Here is a 21,732-nt window from a genome sequence, read left to right as displayed (position 1 = left end):
CTTCCCACCTTTCCTAGCTGCCACTCAGAAGCCTAGACCTAGGGTGGGGCCCAGTGATTCTGGGCTTTGCCGGCAGGCAGGTCCCTAAACTGGTAAGGGTAGTTAATAGTTCCATGTATTACTACTTCCTGCAAACATGAATGTAACTTCAACGCCTAAACCCAAAGCAGTAAATGATGTGGGCATTTCAATCACCCTGGCAAGGCCAATGAGAACATATTGGAAAATTCAGCTTTCTGCATGCCTCAGATCATATGAAACATGGATTGACAGAGAATGCAATGTTTAAGAGCTTGGTCTATAGAGTCATCCAGGCTAGGGCTCCAGTCCTGCCTCCACCACTTACCAAGAAATGTGACACATCATCTGTAAAATGGGTATAATAATAATATCTGCCTTTAGAGTTGCTGTGAGATGATTGATGCATATGAAAATCCAGTAGTGTCTGGGACATTATAAGAGCTCAATATTTGATAGTTAATCTGCCTGTGTTAAGAGTAGTTCTCAGTCACAAATTTCAAGAGACTTGTCTTAGCTACCAGACTTCACTCCTTTCACACACCAAGGAAAGAAGACGTTGGAAAGACAGCGTTCCACCAAGGATCATCCAGCACAAATCTATATATTTAATCACCCATTCAACAAATATTTATTCAGCATCAACCTTGCACCAGGCATTTTGCAAAATGTTGGGAATATAACGGAGAATAAGAGAAGTTCCCAGTCCTCGAGCAACATCGAGTCTTCTGGCTCTTAAGAAGCTCCTAGGCCAGGCACAGTGGCTCACGCCTGTAATCCTAGCCCTCTGGGAGGTCGAGGCGGGTGGATCGCTCGAGGTCAGGAGTTTGAGACCAGCCTGAGCAAGAGTGAGACCCCGTCTCTACTAAAAAGTAGAAACAAATTAGCTGGCCAACTAAAATATATAAGGAAAAAATTAGCCGGGCATGGTGGCGCATGCCTGTAGTCCCAGCTACTTGGGAGGCTGAGGCAGGAGGATCGCTTAAGCCCAGGAGTCTGAGGTTGCTGTGAGCTAGGCTGATGCCACGGCACTCACTCTAGCCCGGGCAACAGAGTGAGACTCTGTCTCAAAAAAAAAAAAAAAAGACATTGGAAAAGTTTCCAGAACCAACTTTTTCACAACTGTGGAAATTAACCAAAAGTTTACGACAATCAGAGGACAATTTATTGAAGTAAAACAGCCAAATTTCAGTAAGAACAGCAAGTTTCCTGGTAATTAACTTGCTCTATTCCCATTTTCTTTTACCCAGCTCCACAGTTAGCATTGAAAAGCAACAGCCTTAGAATCACAGTACCTGTAAGAAGCAGCAGCCTGGCATCCACTGAAGGGGATCAGACTGGGTTTAGAGTATGCCCAAAATACCCATTTCCAGGGAATTATCTCCATGTGATCTGAATCAATCAGTTCCAATAGCCCTTTTCCAGGGGCATTTGTTGAAAAAGATCAGCAACAGTTTAACATCAAGGCTGCCTGAGGCAATGTATGGGGGCAAACAATAGGCTGAACAGAAGCAATCCAAACCATTAACATACAATAAGAACCACGCACCAGAACCAAATGAAATTTATCCCAGGAATGTGAAGGTGATTCAGCATAACAGAATCAAGTAGTGTAATATTTTACATTAATTGAAAGAAGAGAAAAATACCCACATCCTATCAGTTCAGTTGACACAGAAAAAGCATCTGACAAAATCCTACAAGCTTTCATGATCCTGGAGAGAGCTGGAACCCATTCTATTAAGTGAAGTATCCAAAGAATGGAAAAACAAGTATCACGTGTACTCACCAGAAAATTGGTTTCCCTGATCATCACCTAAATGCACATCGGGGAAGGGTACCAACTGGATATCAGACTGAGGCGGGGGTGGGGGTGGGGGAGGGGATGGGTGTATGCCTACATGATGAGTGCCAGGCACACCGTCTGGGGAATGGTCATGCTGGAAGGTGCAGACTCGGGGAGGTGGGGGGTGGGAGGAGGGGATGGAGGTATGACTACATGGTGAGTGCCAGGCGCACTGTCTGGAGAATGGACACGCTTGAGGCTCTGACTCAGGGGGATGGGCGGGACACGGACAATGCATATAACCTGAGCTTTTGTACCCCCATGATGAGCTGAAATTAAAACACACACACACACACACACACACACACACACACACACACACACACACACACACAAACACTCAGAAAACTGGGAATGGAAGAGAACTTCCTCTACCTAACAAAGGTCATGTATGAAAAACCCATAGCTAACATCACACTTAATAGAGAAGTGCTGAAAGCTTTTCCCCTAAGATCAGGACCAAACCAGAATGGAGTCACCCTAAATGCCACATAATCAAACTGAAACTTTTAAGGAAGCATATAGATCGCAAAACAGACCATTTTTTCCTGAAAATAAGAGATTTCTGCCTACCTGAGTCAGCACAATGAGGAAGATGACTCTGCTTTAACCTTAACCCCCAAAAAGTAACGCGGACTCTGCTTTAACCTTAACCCCCAAAAAGTAACGCGAAGTAACCTGATACTAACCAATCAGCTTTTTTCCTAGTTTTGTTTCCTTGTCCCCACCTTAGGAAACCCACTGTTCTGCAATTGCCCAGGGGCGCTCTCTCATTCTACTTTGCAAGATGGAGGCTGTCCCAATTCATGAATCCTGAATAAAAGCCAATTAGATCTATAACTGAATTTGCTGTAATTTTGTCTTTTAGCAGTTTCTATACACTAGCAATGAAAAATCCAAAAATGAAATTGAGAAAATATTTCAATTTACAATAGCATCACAACAAATAAAATGCTAGGGAATAAATTTAACAAGGGAGGCGTAAGACTTGTGCACTGAAAAAAACTACAAAACATTGTTCAAAGAAACTAAGGAAGATCTAAATAAATGGAAAGACAGGCAATGTCCATCAATTAGAAGACTTAATATTGTTAAACTGGCAACATTCCCCAATTATTCTACAAAGTCAATGAAATCCTTATCAAAGCCCCAGGGTTCTTTTTTACATAAATTGATAAGCTGATTGTAAAATTCATATGAAAATGCAATGGAGGCAGGATAGCCAAACCTATTTTGAAAAAGAAAAACAAATATGAAAGACTTACGGTTCCTGATTTCAAAACTCACTACAAAACTACTGTAATCCAGACACTGTGGTACTGCCATAAAAACAGACATTGATAAATGGAATAGAATTAAAGAGTCCCGGCTGGGCATTGTGGCTCATGCCTGTAATCCCAGCACTTTGGGAGGCAAAGACAGGAGGCTCACTTGAGGCCAGGAATCGGAGACCAGCCTGGGCAACATAGCAAGATTCCTGTCTCTACAAAAAATTTTATACATTAGTTGGGGCATGTGCTGTAGTCCTAGCTACTTAGGAGGCTGAGGCAGGAGGATCACTTGAGCCCAGGAGTTTGAGGTCATAGTGAGCTATGATCATGCTACCGCACTCCAGCCTGAGCCACAGAGTGAGACCCTATCTCTAAAAAATAAAAATAAAAAAAATTGAGAGTTCAGACATAAACTCTTACATTTACAGTTAATTGATTTTCAAAACAAGGGTACCAAAACAATTTTAATTAGCAAATAGCCTTTTCAAAAACTATTTGCTAGGACAAGTACATATCCACATGCAAATGAATGAAATTGGACCCCTATCTCACATAATATGCAAAAATTAATTCAAAATGGATCAGTGACCTAAATATAAGAACTAAAGCTATCAAACTCTGAGAAGAAAACATAGCAAGAGTGAGACCCTTTCTCTACTAAAAATAGAAAATTTAGCCGGGCATGGTGGTGCATGCCTGTAGTCCCAGCTACTTGGGAGGCTAAGGCAGGAGGATCGCTTGAGCCCAGGAATTTGAGGTTGCTGTGAGCTAGGCTGATGCCATGGCACTCTAGCCTGGGCAACAGAGTGAGACTCTGTCTCGATAAAAAGACTTTGGCCAGGCATGATGCCTCATGCCTGTAATCCTAGCACTTTGGGAGGCCGAGGTGGGAGGATCTCGTGAGGTCAGGAGTTTGAGCCCAGCCTGAGCAAGAGTGAGGCCCTGTCTCTACTAAAAATAGAAAAAAAAAATTAACTGGGCATGGTGGTGTGCACCTGTAGTACCAGCACTTGAGCCTGGGAGTTTGAGGTTGCTGTGAACTAGGCTGACGCCACGGCACTGTAACTGGGGTGACAGAGCAAGACTATGTCTCAAAAAAAAAAAAGAAACATTCATGGGAACCTGGAAAACAGGCCTCTTCGGGGGATTGGCCATACAGCCCCTTGCCGGAGCTGACTGTAAGCTAGGAGAGTATTATGAAGGCAGACTTCCTCCTGGACGTTCCAGGTGCCTAACTTGTTCTCTTCTTTTCCCAGTTTGTTGCTCAGCCCAACTGCCAACAGTTGCTTGCCACCCTGTGGTACGATGGCTTCCCTGGATGGCGGCGGAAACACTGGGTAGTCAAGCTTCTGACCTGCATGACCATTGGATTCCTGTTTCCCATGCTGTCTATAGCCTATCTGATCTCACCAAGGAGCAACCTTGGGCTGTTCATCAAGAAGCCCTTTATCAAGTTTATCTGCCACACAGCATCCTATTTGACCTTCCTCTTCATGCTTCTCCTGGCTTCTCAGCACATTGTCAGGACAGACCTTCACGTACAGGGGCCTCCCCCAACTGTTGTGGAATGGATGATACTGCCTTGGGTTCTAGGTGAGTTGAAGGAACCAGGAGCTATGTTGGACTGCCTCCTGGTCCTGTCTAAAGAAACTACTAGAACAGGCAGTCAAACTGGCTCTGAACTAGGGCACCTCCCCACTGTGCAGTGGGGTAGTCCTTTGTTGGGAGTTTGAGAAATGTGGTCCCTTCTTTCCCAGGCCCTGGTTACTCAATATTGCATGGTCCATAGTGAGATTGCCAATATACCCAGGACTCACTTCTGCCAACTTAACATCTTCAAGGACAGAGAAGCTGTGGGTCAGTTGGTTTAGAGGGAAAGCCAAGTATCAGTCAGAATGGGCCTCAGGTAAGTTAGGTAGAGCAAACACTGGCCAGTTTATTCAAAACCCTCTTTCTCATAACCAAGGGGCACATAGATCATAGATACTTCACACAATCCTAGTACTTTTTCAAGGTCCACATCCTATTTGGACACTGACTCCACAATTGGGGAGAAACTTGGGAAATTCACACACATTGTGGTAAAAGTAGCCCTACCAGTAGTCTTTAGGCATAATTAGGTTGTATTGAACCCTCCAACAAGTGATCATCCTCTAAGTTCTGGCTACTCAAACTTTGGTTCCCAAACCAGCAATATCAGCGTCACCTGGGAGCTTGTTTGACATACAGAATCTCAGATCCCACCCTGGATCTGCATTTTAACATGATTCCCAGGTAATTCACATATACTTTAAAGTCTGAGAAAGCACTGCCTTGACTACAGCTACACCTTTTACTGTTTTCCATATTCCAAGGCTAAAGAAATGTCTATGTCATCAGGTAAAATTCCATAAAACCCCACAGGATGAGAGGAGAAAGGAGAAAAGAGGACTCTAAATTATTTGGGGCCCCACTGCCTAGCTTTGGCCCCAACATCTGGTAATTTGGTCTGTGATCAGCTTGTTCATCTCAAAGCTCATTGAGAAGTTTTCTTTCCAGCACCTAGAGTAAACTAAGGACTATGGGATAATATTGATCTAATTAATTTATTGAGGAAATCACTCCCACTTCAAATGGGAAGAAGGTAGAATCAGGCACCCATAATTGCAACAGCATTCCAGTGACTATACTAAAAATGCTAAAAGTGAGTAGTACACAGAAAGGTATAACATGTGGGCATCTTCAAGAAAATTCTACCAGGTTTGGAACATTCAAAACTGGGAAGTGAGGTAGGAAAGGAAGAGTGCTAAATGATTGCTACTGTCTCTCAGGGCTTCAGTCGACTGACCCCAATTCATTCATTAATTTCATTTTTATCCAATTGGAGGGGGATCCTACTATGATGACCCTATGTCATGACTGACCCTATGTAGAAATAAACTGTTTGCCTCCATCCTTTAGGTTTCATTTGGGGAGAGATTAAGGAAATGTGGGATGGTGGATTTACGGAGTACATCCATGACTGGTGGAACCTGATGGATTTTGCAATGAACTCTCTCTACCTAGCAACTATTTCCTTGAAGATTGTGGCCTATGTCAAGGTAAATTGGAATGTATGACATTTTTCTTAAGCAGCAATTTTGGTTACATTAAGCTTTTGCACTGGGAGCATAAAAAGTTTAGGGGAAAAGTGATGATAAGGGTCCAATCCATACAGGAAAGTACCATATAAACAGACGTTCTTTCAGACTGGTTTGTAAGCAGTGTCCACCCAAGCAAAGAAAGTGCAGAATGGAACAATTTACAAATGAATCATAAGCTTCTGAGGCTTTCAGGGGTAAAAGGGTCTTTAGCTTTCATTGTTTAAATCCTCTCCACAATATGCTTGCCAAGAGAATGGCCCAATGATGCTTGCATAGGGCAGGGACAGGAAATTCACTGAATTCACCATCCCAAAAAGCCTCTCTTAACTCTTGGCACTTCCTTTAAAAGAGCTGGTTTATATTTGTCTAATATTATTCTCCCTGTGCCACATCCATTGGCAATCCTTCTTCCCTGTGGGGTCATACAGAACAAGGCTGTTTCTTCTTCTAACAATGCTTCCAATATGAAGTCATCTCTCTCTAACCTGCTGAAAGCTAAACATCCCCACTTCCCTCAACTGTTCTTCATATGACAGGTAGCAGAACCCCAGAAATTTCACTGCAGGAGACACAAACTTTTAATAACCTCTGCCTCCTTCATCACTATCAGGATAATCATTCAAGCAGTTATGAATCTAGCTTTTTGAGTATCACCCAACCTATGCCTCTCTACCAATTCAGATAATGTACACACACCACCACCACCCTCACTACCACCACTACCTTAATGTTTTTCCCACACAATGTGCAGCTTGAATTATCCTGAAAATACTTTCATGCCCGACATCCCCACTTTGAGTATTCACAGGCTCTGAATTCAGATCTGGTGTCTACTAAATAATGGTATGGATGTACTCCTTCTACCCTGAGTTGAACTTTTCAATGAGGAAAGGCTGACAATTCAGTGCCCCAACATTGCCTAGTCTGTCATGCTTTTTGGCACTAAATTCCACATTAAGGAGTTTTAGAATGGAAATATGGCTGTCCCCCAAATCTCCAACAACTGAGCTTATTTTTATATCCCTAATATGCATATTGCATAAATTTGAAGACCTTGGGAGTTATGTACAGCATGAATATTAAATGCAGTCATGAAACATTCTTGAAAAAAGCCCAAGAGTAGGCCTTATACATGTGGTGATCATTTAACACATACTTACAACTGCCTTAAAAGAAAAAGCTAGTGAGGAAAATGTTTGAATCCCTGGTTAGTGTGGTTGGGTGAAATCCATGTCATTCTGGCACTCTGCTGACTAAGTAACACTGTTTGCCTAAAAAAAAAACATTTCTTCCTCTGGAAGTGGTATTTATATACTGGAGGGACCATAAATTATCAATCTAGAAATTGGTGGGTTTTGTTTAAACAGGAAAGTTTAGAATAAATGATGAAGAAAAGGATTAACATTTGGGGATATGAAAATGTGTCTATAGATGCTCAACATTAGCTAATCACATAACCTGTACAACTTCACTGGCAAGACTTCTAAACAGCTACAGTTCACTAGACACTTCCCCACCACAAAGTGTAAGGATAAATCTGCTCTATTAAGCTGGGTAAATGCCCCTCAACTGACAAATACTTTAATTCGATGGAGACTTTTGCCAAAAAGTTGGAGTCCTTCTCATAAAAGGATAATTTACAAAGGAAGACATGCCACATGCAGAATTTGGATTTGCAAGGAGAATTTCTAAATGGGTAGAGTCTAGTCCACTCATCTACAGAGGTACACAAGTCTGATATGACCTACCCCAAGCAGGCTGAGCCAGCTTCTTTGAGGTAAAGCTACAAGAACTGCTCTACAGGCTCTTTGAAACATTTCTGATCACCATTGTACTAACGCAGTACAGAAGTGCCAAGAGATGAGCTGGCCTTAAGGAAGATCCTTTGTTAGATTGAAAAATTAGTCAACAACATATACTCCACCTCACAAAGTCTACAACAAGAGCCAACAGGCACATACCAAAGTACTTAAAAGGAGCAATTAACATAACATTGGCCCTCAATGCCCCAGATAATCCTACAATTGGGGGATAATTGTTCTTTTGTCTTCTAGGATAGCACCCACCAACACCCCACTGCCATGTGCACAGACTAAATCTGGATTTTGCTACTCACTGAGTTGTGGTCTTTTCTTCAGCCAGTGCTTGGCTAAAGACACAGTTATAACCCCTCAAATTATTATTACTATTGAGTTCCTACATTATGCTGTTCCTCTTCATATTTTGCTTTGGGGTTGACAGAATGCAATTCAAACTGCTTTGAAAGGCAAGGAGGTCAATTTTCAAGCTGCATTCCTTTTCAAAAAAATATAAGAAAAATCACTTTCCTCCCAGTATCACTAACCCAAGAGTCAGGAGTCCTGAATTTAATCCCCACTCTGATATTCACAAGCAGGATTACCATAGGCAATTGCTCTACCTCTCTGAGCCTTAGATTCCAGCTCTGATACATAAATAGATTGTACTAGATCCATGGTTTTCAACCTTTTAATTTTTTCCCATAGAAGCACATCTTCAAGCAAAAACTTACACAGAACTCCCACATATAAAGAAGCCCAAAGGACTGAGTTTGGCTTAAGAAATGAGTCTTCTATGTTTCTTCTTTGGCTCCTACCGTTGCCACTAAATTGAATCTTCAGGCTCTAAGGAATGCAGTTTGAAAACCATTGCATTAGACTGGGAGCAGTGGCCCATGCCTGTAATCATAGCAGCCAGAGAGGCCAAGGCGGGAAGATTGCTCAAACTCAGAAGTTCGAGACTAGCCTGAGCAAGAGTGAGACCCCGTCTCTACTAAAAATAGAAAAATTAGCCGGGCATGGTTTCGCATGCCTGTAGTCCCAGCTACTCGGGAGGCTGAGGCAGGAGGATCGCTTGAGCCCAGGAGTTTGAGGTTGCAGTGAGCTATGATGACGCCACTGCACTGTACCTGGGACAACAGAGGGAGACCCTGTCTCAAAAAATAAAAATAAAATAAAAAAGAAAGAAAACCACTGCATTATATCAGGGGTCAGCAAACTATGGTCTGTGGGCCAAATTAGGCCTGTTTCCATGTCCATTTGCTTGCATATTGTCTATGACTGCTTTAGCATTACAAGGGAAGCATTGAGTAGTTCTGACAGGGACCATATAGCCCACAAAGCCAAAAATATGTACTATCTGATTCTTGGCAGAAGAAGTTTGCTGACCTCTGTGCTAGATAAGCTCCAAGTTTATTCTCGGCACTCACATGCTATGATATCTTTCTCCAAAAGTATATATGCAAAGTATAGATCTGCCATGAGAATTGTCTTTCACACTTCTGTGTGTTCTGCAAATCCAGATTTACCATCTCATGGGCAGTGGACATCCCTGTGATTACAGTTCTGGCTGTGGAGAGACAAAACCCCAAATTATGAGCTATAAATGTTCCAGTTGATAATTTCTAGTTTTAAAACATAGGTCTGTTTTGTTATCAGCAAAAAGTGTCTCTCACATATACCTCAAAAACCTTTAAAGGCCGATCTAACATCTGTGTTGTGATATCAACTATCATATAAGTAGCATTTAATAGAAACAGTGCTAGGATGAGTGTCTGGAGACCTGTGGTTTAGTCCCAAGCCTGCCACGAGCTTGCTGTGTGATCTTTAGCAAGTCACTCTGCCTCTCTGGATTTCAGTTCCTCCTTTAGTAAAACAGGCCTAGCAACATCTATCCCTCACAGCAATGCAATGAATGTTTTTTAGGGTGAGAAAAAATGTAGAAATACAAGATTTTGCCAAGAATATATAACACTGATTGGCCACCTAAAAGTCTATCTGAAACATGAATACAAATGTGGCACGGTTTCTCCAAACTCCTCTGACAGAGAAAAATACTGAATATACACAAGTGATTTCAACAACACCAGCTTCCTCAGTTGTTGGAACTAAAGCACATTTTAGAAATGCTAGCAATGTAATTTGGCCCCCAATGGAACATTTTCTCAGGAAAGTTGTTTACATTTAGTCGTGAGAAACTGTGATATTTAGATGCGAGCTCAAGGCAATATGCTTCAAATGGAATCCTAGGCAAAATCTACTTGTGTCCTGGGGAAGGTAATAAGTAGTTCCTTGTATTTCCATAACATCTCCCCTTATGGCATATGCAGAATTTCACATAGGCATGCAGACCCACAAACATGTGCAGTGGGTAGGAGCAGGCATTATCCTAATTTTATGGTGAAATTAAAAGATACAAGCAGTTTTAAGTGGCAGTGCCCACATTGGAGCTCAGATCTCACAATGAAATCATCTTTCTACAAAGCTGGCCTCAATGTTCCAGGAGTTGGAAACCTGGGATAGGGCTGAAAAACTAGGTAACCAACCCAATAAATACCGGCTCTTCCCCTCCTTCAACTCCCTGGCTCATCATTTGCATTAAAAAGACATTCTAACCGGTAGGGTTGTTAAAGAAACAGTAAAATATATCCATACGCCACTGTGTGGGGCAGTACTAAATTCACTACCTGAAAGGTTGACATGCCATTTGCAGTAGTGTAAAATACATTACAGACTGCTAAAAATTCAGCAGAAAGCTCTACTAAGGATGCTCTAACAGCCCCAAACTGCAGTCAGCAGGGGAGTAAGAATGAACACTGCATACCAAGGAGGCTGCATCTACCCCTTGTCCTTCAGTAACTACAAGTTGTCTATGGTACTCAGAATCCAATTGAGGATTAAGGAAGTAGATATGATTTGAAATATTTAGGAAGCAGGGTGATTTGTCCCCACTACCTTAGTCATACCAGTGGCTCACATTTCACAGTGCATTTCAGTGACACTCCCCAACAATCTGGTAAACCCACAGAAAATGTCTGTTGATAAACCACAGGTGGTTGCTCCAGATGATTGCACTGAAATTCATTTTTCTATGTGTATATGCTGGGTATATATTTGGATGAGAGTGGGAGGAAGAGAGTTATTAGCATCATGTATTAATTGGATGGGGGGAAAACACAAACAGTGCCATGCATGGGGCTGTTGTGTAAATGAATGCTTGATGCATATTTTGGTGGCTTATTTGGGTGTGGAAGGGAGGAAAAAGGGGAAAATTTCATAAATGCTCACTGTACCTCTCTCTCTCTCAACCTGTGCACTTCTTGTTTCTTTCAGTATAATGGTTCTCGTCCAAGGGAGGAATGGGAAATGTGGCACCCGACTCTGATTGCAGAAGCACTCTTCGCGATATCCAACATTTTAAGTTCATTGCGTCTCATATCCCTGTTCACAGCCAACTCCCACTTAGGGCCTCTGCAGATCTCTTTGGGGCGCATGCTGCTTGATATCCTCAAATTCCTCTTTATCTACTGCCTGGTACTGCTGGCTTTTGCCAATGGACTGAACCAGCTTTACTTTTATTATGAGACCAGAGCTATCGATGAGCCTAACAACTGCAAGGGGATCCGATGTGAGAAACAGAACAATGCCTTCTCCACGTAAGACATCCCCTCTCCTCTTTGGCCTTTTTTTTTTCTGCCTTCTCCTTTTTTGCCCTATTTTCAGCCCACACCTTCATCACTGCGTCTTGATGGTGCAGGCAAAGCTCACTATGAATTCACCCAAAGGATCTGAGGTGGAGGAAGGTCCTTCTCTCACTACAGGGAACTAGGAGAGGAAGTGAAGTTAGGTGAGGGGAAAACGAAACAAGCCCACACATGGGCTCCCAGGAAGTCATGTAAAGAGCCATTTCTGAAACATGTTGGTAGCACTGCATATTTTTTTTTATTTACTTTTTTTTTTTTTGAGACAGAGTCTCGCTGTGTTGCCCAGGCTAGAGTGAGTGCCGTGGCATCAGCCTAGCTCACAGCAACCTCAAACTCCTGGGCTCAAGCGATCCTTCTGCCTCAGCCTCCCGAGTAGCTGGGACTACAGGCATGCGCCACCATGCCCGGCTAATTTATTCTGTATATATTTTTAGTTGGCCAGATAATTTCTTTCTATTTTTAGTAGAGACGGGGTCTCGCTCTTGCTCAGGCTGGTCTCGAACTCCTGACCTCGAGCGATCCACCCGCCTCGGCCTCCCAGAGTGCTGGGATTGCAGGCGTGAGCCACCGCGCCCGGCCAGCACTGCAATATTTTTAAAAGAATTAATGGGAATGGGGTAGATAATTCCTCACTCAAAAAAGTGGCACCCACCAAGGATATGAAACAGCAAGACTATTTCTCTGAACAAGTGGTTACCAAAGGCAACTTAAGTATTCTGAATCAAGCCCAAAGAACAAGAAAGGATGCAAAAATATCTTAATGCACCCGCATGCACGAGAGTAAGCTAGAGGAGGGACAGGCTGAAGGTAGGATTAGAGTCAGTTTACCTGCTAGATTAATTATAGGTTTCAGGTGAGCCAAGCAGCACCAAGCACTAATTGGAAATGTCTTCCATTCCTACTTGGGACACAGAAACAGCTCAGGACTCTTTGAGAGTCCACTCTCTCTGAATACATAGAACTCCTGTGCCTTTTCATAGTATTATACCATGAAGACCTACCTTTGGGGGACCTTCAAACCATTTAGAATGGCTTTTATTTTCTTATAAATCAATGATGGGGAAATAGACAAGAGAAAGAAAATAAGCACTTGTCAGGCAATTTGTTAGGCAAAATGTCAAATTGCAGCTGCCCTGGGCTGACCCTGGACTCAGTGTCCTACCTCTTATCCAACTCCACCCCTACTTCTGGAAAGTGCAATTCATCACTTGTACCCATAGCAATGACCCCAAGGTTCTTAGTCCTTAAACTGAGATACAATGTTTTCCTTTAACTCTATAAACTAAGGCAGTTCAGTGGACTTAGACATTCTAGAAAGGTCTTCAATAACAAAGGCCAGGAGGGTAAAAGGGGAGGGAGGGTCTTTGCTTGACCAAAAGTTGCATTGATAAATAAGGAATAAAACAATGCCAGGCAGGGCGTGTTGGCTCACGCCTGTAATCCTAGCACTGTGGGAGGCCAAGGCCGAAGGATCGTTTGAGCTCAGGAGTTCGAGATCAGCCTGAGCAAGAGCGAGACCCGGTCTCACTAAAAATAGAAAGAAATTATATGTACAACTAAAATATATATAGAAAAAATTAGCTGAGCATGGTGGCGCATGCCTGTAGTCCCAGCTACTCGGGAGGCTGAGGCAGGAGGATTGCTTGAGCCCAGGAGTTTGAGGTTGCTGTGAGCTAGGCTGACGCCACAGCACTCTGGCCCAGGTAACAGAGCAAGACGCTGTCTCAAGAAAAAAAAAAACACCAATGCCGTCTAGCCTACCCCTACTCCTATTATTTGCCTCTGGCAGCATTTCCTAAAATGGGTTACAAAACAACCCCACAGTTCAGTGGCATGTTAATAGACAGGAAAACAGGATCATGATCAAATGGGTTTTGGAAATTCTAGGACAAAGTTAAAAAAGTTTCTTCCCTGCAAGACTTCTCAGAATCTTTCCACTGTCGATCTTCAATGTAGGGAGAGGTTTTTCCAAATATATTGGTTGCAGACACTTCTCCTCCCTTCTTATTTTTCAAGCAATGTGATGTTCCAGTGAACAAAATTTGAAAACTGTTGGCTCCCTCCATTGCGCACTGCAGCACCCAACCCCTGCACTAGACTACACCCCCTGTCTCTCTTCCCAAAACTCAGGGCAAAATCTTGGATGGAGAAACCAGACTCATGGGTAAGGAAAGGGGGTCTAAAAATGGGCTGGGAAGGATATAGTGCTAGTTTTTTATATACCAGGAGCGTATAACAGCAACTTATCACCTTGCTAGTCTCTTGATTAGGAACTGCTTCCTCTCCCACATTACTCTAGAGACAGAACTCACAGCAACCTGTTTTCAATATAAAGAGCAATTTTGTAGTGGCTTGAGCACCAGGAGACTGCATTTGTTCCCATCAAAGTTGGGAACAAAATTGAACAGAATTGAACACCTGAATGCAAGGTGCCTTCCAGGAGGCCAGGTCCCTGCCAATTACACTTTCATGTGAACTCTGCTGAAGAAGTTTAGGAAATGCCTCCTTGCAAGTTTGTAATGATTATTAACACCCCTGTTGCCAATTGACATTTTGCTCCCATCACTTGCCCAGCAGGGACAATTGACAAGAATGGGCACCTGTCATATACAAAATTATATCTTGGGGTGTCAGGTATGAAGAAGTGTTGTCCTGGGGCCAAATTTGCAGGAGTGTAACCTTAACTTTCCCTCTATTGGTTGATTTTTTTTCCTCTACAGAAGCGTGACTCAGATTTATGTTTTCTTTTAAACACCCCAACTCAGGCATTTGTAATACCTGTTAAAAAACATGTTACTCAGCCAGAGCATCAGAAAAACTTAGGTTTTAGAGAAGGGGAAAGCGAACTTGTTTATATATTGGTGGAAAGTTTGGTTGGTACCTGCTTATTGTCATCTTTCTCTTTCTGATTCTCCAGAGATGCCACTGCTATTCTTCCACTTAAAACAGAAAAAAAAATCTTTTTTTCCCTAGGCATACAATTTAAAGGGAACTCATTGTCCTTGCCGACAACCACATGACAGCATTGTTGGTAATTTGAGGTCAGTATTCCATACTGGGAGTACCTGGTCTTCAACTGCTGTGAAGAGAAGCAATTAGAAAGGCATCATAATTCTGAGGGCACAGGAATTGTGAGAGAAAAAGCGTGGAAGTGGCAAGAAGCTAAGTTGGTCCAGGCCTCATCTCCAGATGCCTCCTGAACACACCTGGCTGTTCCACAGGTCCCCCAAACACAGAATGTCCACAACTAAATTCCTTATCTCCACATTTTCACCCCAACCTATTTGCCCTTTAATTGCTCATCTCATTAAATGATACCAGCCAGAATCCTAGGAGGCATCTGGGACTCTTACCCTTTCCCTCATGAAACACATCTAACGTCTCACTCAGCCTTATCAGTTCTACTTCCTAAATATTTCCTGAATCCATCCCCCCACACACACCCCATTGTCTTGATTCATGCCCAAATCATCTCTCCCAAGAACTATTGTAACAGCTTCTTAACTGGTCTCCCTGCCAAACAATCTCCCACCTGCCACAGGGAAGTTTCTTTCTAAATACCAGTTTCATCCTATCACTTCCTGGCTTCATGCCAGCTGGAGTGTCTGAACCGTCTCCATAAAATCCAGCCTCTTTACCATAACACACAGGGCCTTGGTAATCGGGCCCTTGTCTCTCCAGGCTTTCATTCCTCCCTTCGTAGTCAACATTTTGCTGTTCCTCAGCCACCGGAGAGCGTCTCAGCCCTACAGATCTTTGTACATCACATGCTATTCCCTCTGCCTGGAATGCCCCACCTAGCCAGCCTGGCAAACTCTTACCCATCCTTCCAGCTTCTGCCAACGTGCTATCTGCTCTAAAGCCTTTGTTACCGACTCCAACCCCACGCTCAGCTGCAGACTTCTTCTGTTTGTCCCATGGCATTCTGAGCACATCTCCATTACATTACATAACCTGTTGCATTTTAGTCATGTGTATCTCTCTCTCCCACCAGACAAAGACTCCCATCTTAGTAAGCTTTGCACTCACCATAGAAGAGCCTAAGACATAAAAGTGCTCAACATCCCTACTGAACAATTGAGTGAAAGGATGAAGTCCAATAGCAATTCTATCTTTTTTTTTTACAGCTTTTTATTTGGAGAAAATTGTAGATTTACATTGTAATTGTGAGAAATAATACAGACAGAAACCTAAACCCTTCACCCAATTTTCCCCCATGGTAATATAATTATAATACAATATCACAACCAAGAAATCAATGTCGATAAAATCCAGTGACCTTATTCAGATTTCACCAGTTTTACCCGCAAGCCATTTGCAACAACATGTATGGGCCTGGAGCAATCTTATCTTTAATTATAGATGATCTACTTCTGCTTCTTTCTCCCTAGGATAACTAAAGTATCTGGCCAGCTGTCACTCTGCTGATCCACTTTGAGCTTGCTTTCAGCGAAAATTCTTGGCCTTTCTCCTACCTCTCTCATGCTGTGCTTGGGCACATGGCCTGAGAGAAAGCTCTACATTGATCCTTATTATACTTCATCTCATTAGTTCCAGCTCATTGCTCCAAGCTGTTGAAATCTTTCTGAATCTTTATCCTGTCAACCAATTTATTAGCTATCCCTCCCAGTCTTGTGTCATCTGAAAATCTAAGAAGCCATGGATTCTCATCCAAAGCATTGATAAAGCTGTCAGACACAGGCATGGTATTCACTGAGTGGAATCTTGGGTAGCTATTAAAATGATACACCTGAAGACTCTGTATACACACAAAGAAGTGTCTATACCCTAAATACGTAACTTGTAAAAACACATAAATTGTATGAACTATGATTGCAACTATGTACAACTAGCTACCCAAACAAATAATAATATATAAAGGCAATAAAGGTATATAAAACAATGACAAGGTGGAAAATTTAATAATAGTAATAAAAATGACTAATATATACTGAGTGCCAGGGCCAGGCACTATTACAAATCATCTTTACATGAATTAACTCACTTAATCCTCATTACCATGCTATGAGGTACACACTACTGTGATTACCCATTTTATAGTTGTGGAGATGAGGATACAAAGCAGTTAAGCAGGCTGCCCCCAGATGCATAAGATGGTAAGTGGCAGAGTCAGGATTTCAATCCAGATCTTTCAATCCCGTCTGCTCTTTTATTCAGGGGTACATATGTGAGGCTGGTTTTGTAAAGTTATGTAAGATTTGTTGCATGAAGCTGCAATAATCTTGAATGCATGCAAAGCTAAATAAGACAGAGCTGTCATCTAGCAGGCCACTGTGACCTCCTTCCACACTATTACCATTCATTTGCAGCTACTCCTACTTAATCAGCAGTGATTCCTCTACCCATGATTCAGCCAATATTTTCCCATCCTATTCACACAGATACACACATAGTTCCCATCAAAGGCTCTTGTTTTTGCTCTGATAAGGTTATAAAGGTCCATATTGGCCATCTCCAGCTTTCCCCCTAATTTCAGTTCATTATTTTTCCTGCTGCTGTTATCACAGGATGGTGCCTCTCATTTGTACTTTCCTTGGTTATGTGTTTCTCCTGTCATCTTTTATAGATTTATTCAACAAACATTTCTTCAGTTTATTAATCCACTCTGGTGGAGCAAGGTCAATATACATAACCTAAACATTTTTACCCCTGTAATATGCTGAAAGAAAAAAGAAAAAAAAAAAACATTTCTTCAGCAATTCCTATGTACCAATAATAAGGATACTGAAAAAGAAGCCATCCTTACCCTCAAGAAGGTCATAGTCTAATGGAGAACACAAGTAAACAGTTAAAATAGCTGCCATTTTGAATGCTTACCATATGCCAAGCACTTTACATTCAGCATCTTAGGTGATACAGTAAGGTGGCTAAGCGTGTGGGCTCCAGAGTCAAAAGAGCTGGGTACAAATCCTACCTCTGCCACTTTCTGCCTGTGTGACCACTCTGGGCCTCAGTTTCTCATCTGAAAAATAGGAGAATAATAGTAGCTACTACTATAGGATTATAATAAAATATTATAATACAGTAGGCCCTCTATATCCATGGGTTCTGCATTGGTGGATTCAACCAACCATGGATCAAAAATATTTTTTCAAAAAACGATAGTCTGTACTGAATATGCACAGACTTTTTTTCTAGTCATTATTCCCTAAACAATATAGTATAACAACTACTTACATAGCATTTACATTGTATTAGTTAATAAAAATAAGCTAGAGATGATTTAAAGTACAGGCAGTCCCAGGGTTTACTGACAACCCAACTTACAGAGTTCCATACTTACGAACAGGCTCCCAAGGCTCCCCATAGGGATAATTATAATTAAATAATTAAATTAATAATTCAGAAACTAGTTGCTTCTGCACATGTAAAGAAACCCACGTGGTGTAAACGGTTCGTTGGTGCGGCATCTTTACGCTCTCAGCTAATCTCATTGTTTATACAGTCGTTTACACACAGCATCACTTTTGTCTTAACTTTTTTATTTGATTTTGTGAGTCTGTGTTTACCCTTATGACCACGCCTCCAAAGCAAAAGTCCGCTGCAAGTCCAGGTGAGCCTGCAGTGAAAAGAAAAGTGATCACAATGGAAACAAAAGTAGAAATAGTTAAGCATTCAGAGAAAGGCCAGATGCCATCATTCATTGGGAAAGCATTAGGCTTGAGTCGTTCAACTATTGGAACAATTATAAAGGATAAAGTGAGAATAATGGAACATGTGAAAGGCAGTGCTCCAATGAAAGCATCAATTATTACTAAGCAGCACAGTGGATTAATTATTAAAATGGAAAGGTTATTATTGATTTGGTTAGAAGATCAAAATAAGTGTAACATTCCTATTAGCCTAGCGTTGATGCAACATTAGGTGAATGTTAACCTTTAATATTCTTTCTTGAAATTTCTCCTATCTCCTACCTAAACTTTTTGTATGAGATTGTTTTTATGTTCTGTTTGTTTGAATTAAAAGAAAGAGCATAATAGCTTCTGTAACTTATTACAGTACAGGGGTATTATTATTACAGTATTACATGGTATTATTACCACAAATGAGCCAGTATAGTATTATTATTATTATTATTGTTACTGTATATGTGCTGTTCATCAAGGATCTGAGTCACATACAAATCTGACCTAAAGATGTTCTCAGGAATGTAGCTCATCCGTAACCCAGGGACTGCCTGTATACAGGAGGGTATGCACAGATTTTATGCAATACTATGTCATTTTATATAAGAAACTTGAGCATCCATGGATTTTGATACTGGGGGGATCCTGGAACCAAACCTCATGGATACCAAGGGACAACTGTATATGCAAAGCAATTAGCACAATGCTTGGCATATTGTAAGAGCACAATAAATGTTAGCAATTAGTATTTTTCTTACTAAGAACCGTTTTTGTGATGAGGAAACTTGAAGTTTAAAGAGGCGATGTAGGCCGGGAGCGGTGGCTCACGCCTGTAATCCTAGCACTCTGGGAAGTCGAGGTGGGAGGATTGCTTGAGATCAGGAATTCAAGACCAGCCTGAATAAGAGCAAGACCCTGTCTCCACTAAAAATAAAAATAAATTAGCCAAACAACTAAAAATAGAAAAAATTAGCCAGGCGTGGTAGTGCACACCTGTAGCCCCAGCTGCTCGGGAGGCTGAGGCAGGAGGATTGCTTGAGTCCAGGAGTTTGAGGTTGCTGTGAGCTAGGCTGACGCCACAGCACTCTAGCCTAGGTAACAGAGCAAGACTCTGTCTCAATAAAAAGAGGCTATGTAACTTTCCCAGAGTCACACAGTTAATAAGTGGAGGGGTCTAAAGTTTGCTCTTAGCCACTCTGCTCTGTTGCATCCTCAGTGTGATATACACCTTTGTGGAACAAGATGAGGGTGCTTTCAGAGCACAAAAGAGGAGCATCTAATCCAACCTTGTAGGAAAGGAATTAGGGCAGCCTTCTGGAGGAGGTGGGGCATTAGCTGAACCTCTAAGGTCAAACAAGAGTTGAGCAGAAACAGAAACAGGACAGAAGTAGAGGCTAGAGGTTGAGGACAAGGCAGGAACATTTCATCTAGAGCTAGAAGCTTGTGGAAGGCATGTGAAATGAGAACTAGCAGGTCCAGGAAACTGCAGAATGAGTAAGGATGAGGCCACCGGGTCAATCAGGGGCCTCCATTTGGACTATCAAAACACAACTTGTAAAATACAGGACGATGTCCCTCTTTCTCCCATGGAGACTTTCTCTTCCAGTTCACCTTCCAGTTCTTTGCTGGTCTGAATTAGGTCGAGAGAAGTAAATCCTCTCCATTCTCTTTCTACCTTTCAAAAGATTAATTCATCATCTCAAAGATGAGACTTTCAGCAAACATCCAGAGGACTGCAGTTCTATTTCTATTTTACTGTACTCCTCTTAGCTTTGTGATCTATTTGTGGATGGCTCCCAACATGTCCAAGTTCCCCCTTAACCACCTGGTATGGATTTGTCTTCCATACACTTAATACCAAGTCTCCTTGAATCCTCATATCTTTAGTCTGTGCCCTTTCTTGAGCTAGCAAGTTCCATATGTTTGTTTATTCTCTGCTAAATAAAAATGGACTGGTTGTTTTTTTCTAAAACCATTCCCTTTAAAATTGAAAAGATAATCCTTTGTTATTAGGATTCTAGGGTTTGGTTAATAAGTCTTTCCATCCTTGTGATGACTTTATTTTTTTATTTATTTATCTTTTTTCTTTTCTTTTTCTTTTTTTTTTTTTTTTTGAGACAGAGTGTCACTTTGTTGCCCAGGCTAGAGTGAGTGCCGTGGCGTCAGCCTCGCTCACAGCAACCTCAAACTCCTGGGCTTAAGCGATCCTACTGCCTCAGCCTCCCGAGTAGCTGGGACTACAGGCATGCACCACCATGCCCGGCTAATTTTTTTCTATATATATTTTTAGTTGTCCAGATAATTTATTTCTATTTTTAGTAGAGACAGGGTCTCGCTCAGGCTGGTCTCAAACTCCTGACCTCGAGCGATCCACCCGCCTCGGCCTCCCAGAGGGCTAGGATTACAGGCATGAGCCACCGTGCCCGGCCCTATTTATTTTTTTTCTGAGACAGAATCTCGCTCTGTTGCCTGGGCTAGAGTGCCGTGGCGTCAGCCCAGCTCACAGCAACCTCAAACTCCTGGGCTCAAGCAATCCTTCTGCCTCAGCCTCCTGAGTAGCTGGGACTACAGGCATGCGCCACCATGCCCAGCTAATTTTTTCTATATATATTTTTAGCTGTCCAAATCATTTCTTTCTATTTTTTAGTAGAGATGGGGTCTCGCTCTTGCTCAGGCTGGCCTCGAACTCCTGACCATGAGCGATCGTCCCGCCTTGGCCTTCCAGAGTGCTAGGATTACAGGCATGAGCCACCGCGCCCAGCCCTTATGATGACTTTATTATGGACCTGGCCATCAATGCCTCCCACTCGAAGTGGTGGCTCTGTCCCTGTGAATTCAACTGACTCTAGAAGCCACAGAGCTTCCTACAAATGTCTCACCAGAATATTCTTATCCACCTCATATGCCAGTCCATTCTACTTGGGCATGCCTTTCAGCAGGCCAGCTTCTCTTAGTGACCAGACCATATTGTGACATTCTGTGTACCATGCTGAGGGCATTGTCACTACCAACCACCAAAATTGAGGAATGATTTTTCCTGGCCCCACCCCTGTACTTTTCCCCTGTTGTACAATTTTATGCACAGGGTCTCCCTGACTGGAATATCACCACAGCTGAGGGTAGATTTTAAATGCCCAGACTCACTTTTAGGGAATCTTTGTTATTAGTCAATGGAAAAACTAGCAATATACTCTACACTCAAACATAAACCATTGCAATTTTAATTGTTGTGGGGTGGAGCTGAAGGAGGGTAACAACATCCATTCAGGAGAAGCAACCGATTCAGTAAGGCCCTACCAACATATTAATGACATACTTGCCCTGGTTT

The 21,732-nt window shown here is 42.2% G+C and overlaps 1 protein-coding gene across 1 annotated transcript in view; it reads left to right on the top strand.

Moving 5' to 3' along the window:
• The window catches only part of TRPC5 (transient receptor potential cation channel subfamily C member 5), a 244,769-nt gene that overhangs the window by 184,885 nt on the left and 38,152 nt on the right, over positions 1-21,732 (top strand). Inside the window, exons 4-6 of the mRNA XM_045537517.1 lie at positions 4,392-4,728; positions 6,076-6,215; positions 11,387-11,709. Coding sequence (XP_045393473.1) covers positions 4,392-4,728; positions 6,076-6,215; positions 11,387-11,709 — 800 coding nt within the window. The remainder of the gene's footprint in view (positions 1-4,391; positions 4,729-6,075; positions 6,216-11,386; positions 11,710-21,732) is intronic.

This window comes from Lemur catta, chromosome X (genome assembly GCF_020740605.2).
Source record: "Lemur catta isolate mLemCat1 chromosome X, mLemCat1.pri, whole genome shotgun sequence".
Lineage (NCBI taxonomy): Eukaryota > Metazoa > Chordata > Mammalia > Primates > Lemuridae > Lemur > Lemur catta.
Note: the sequence above shows the minus strand (reverse complement) of the source record. Positions and strands in the feature narration are given on the sequence as shown.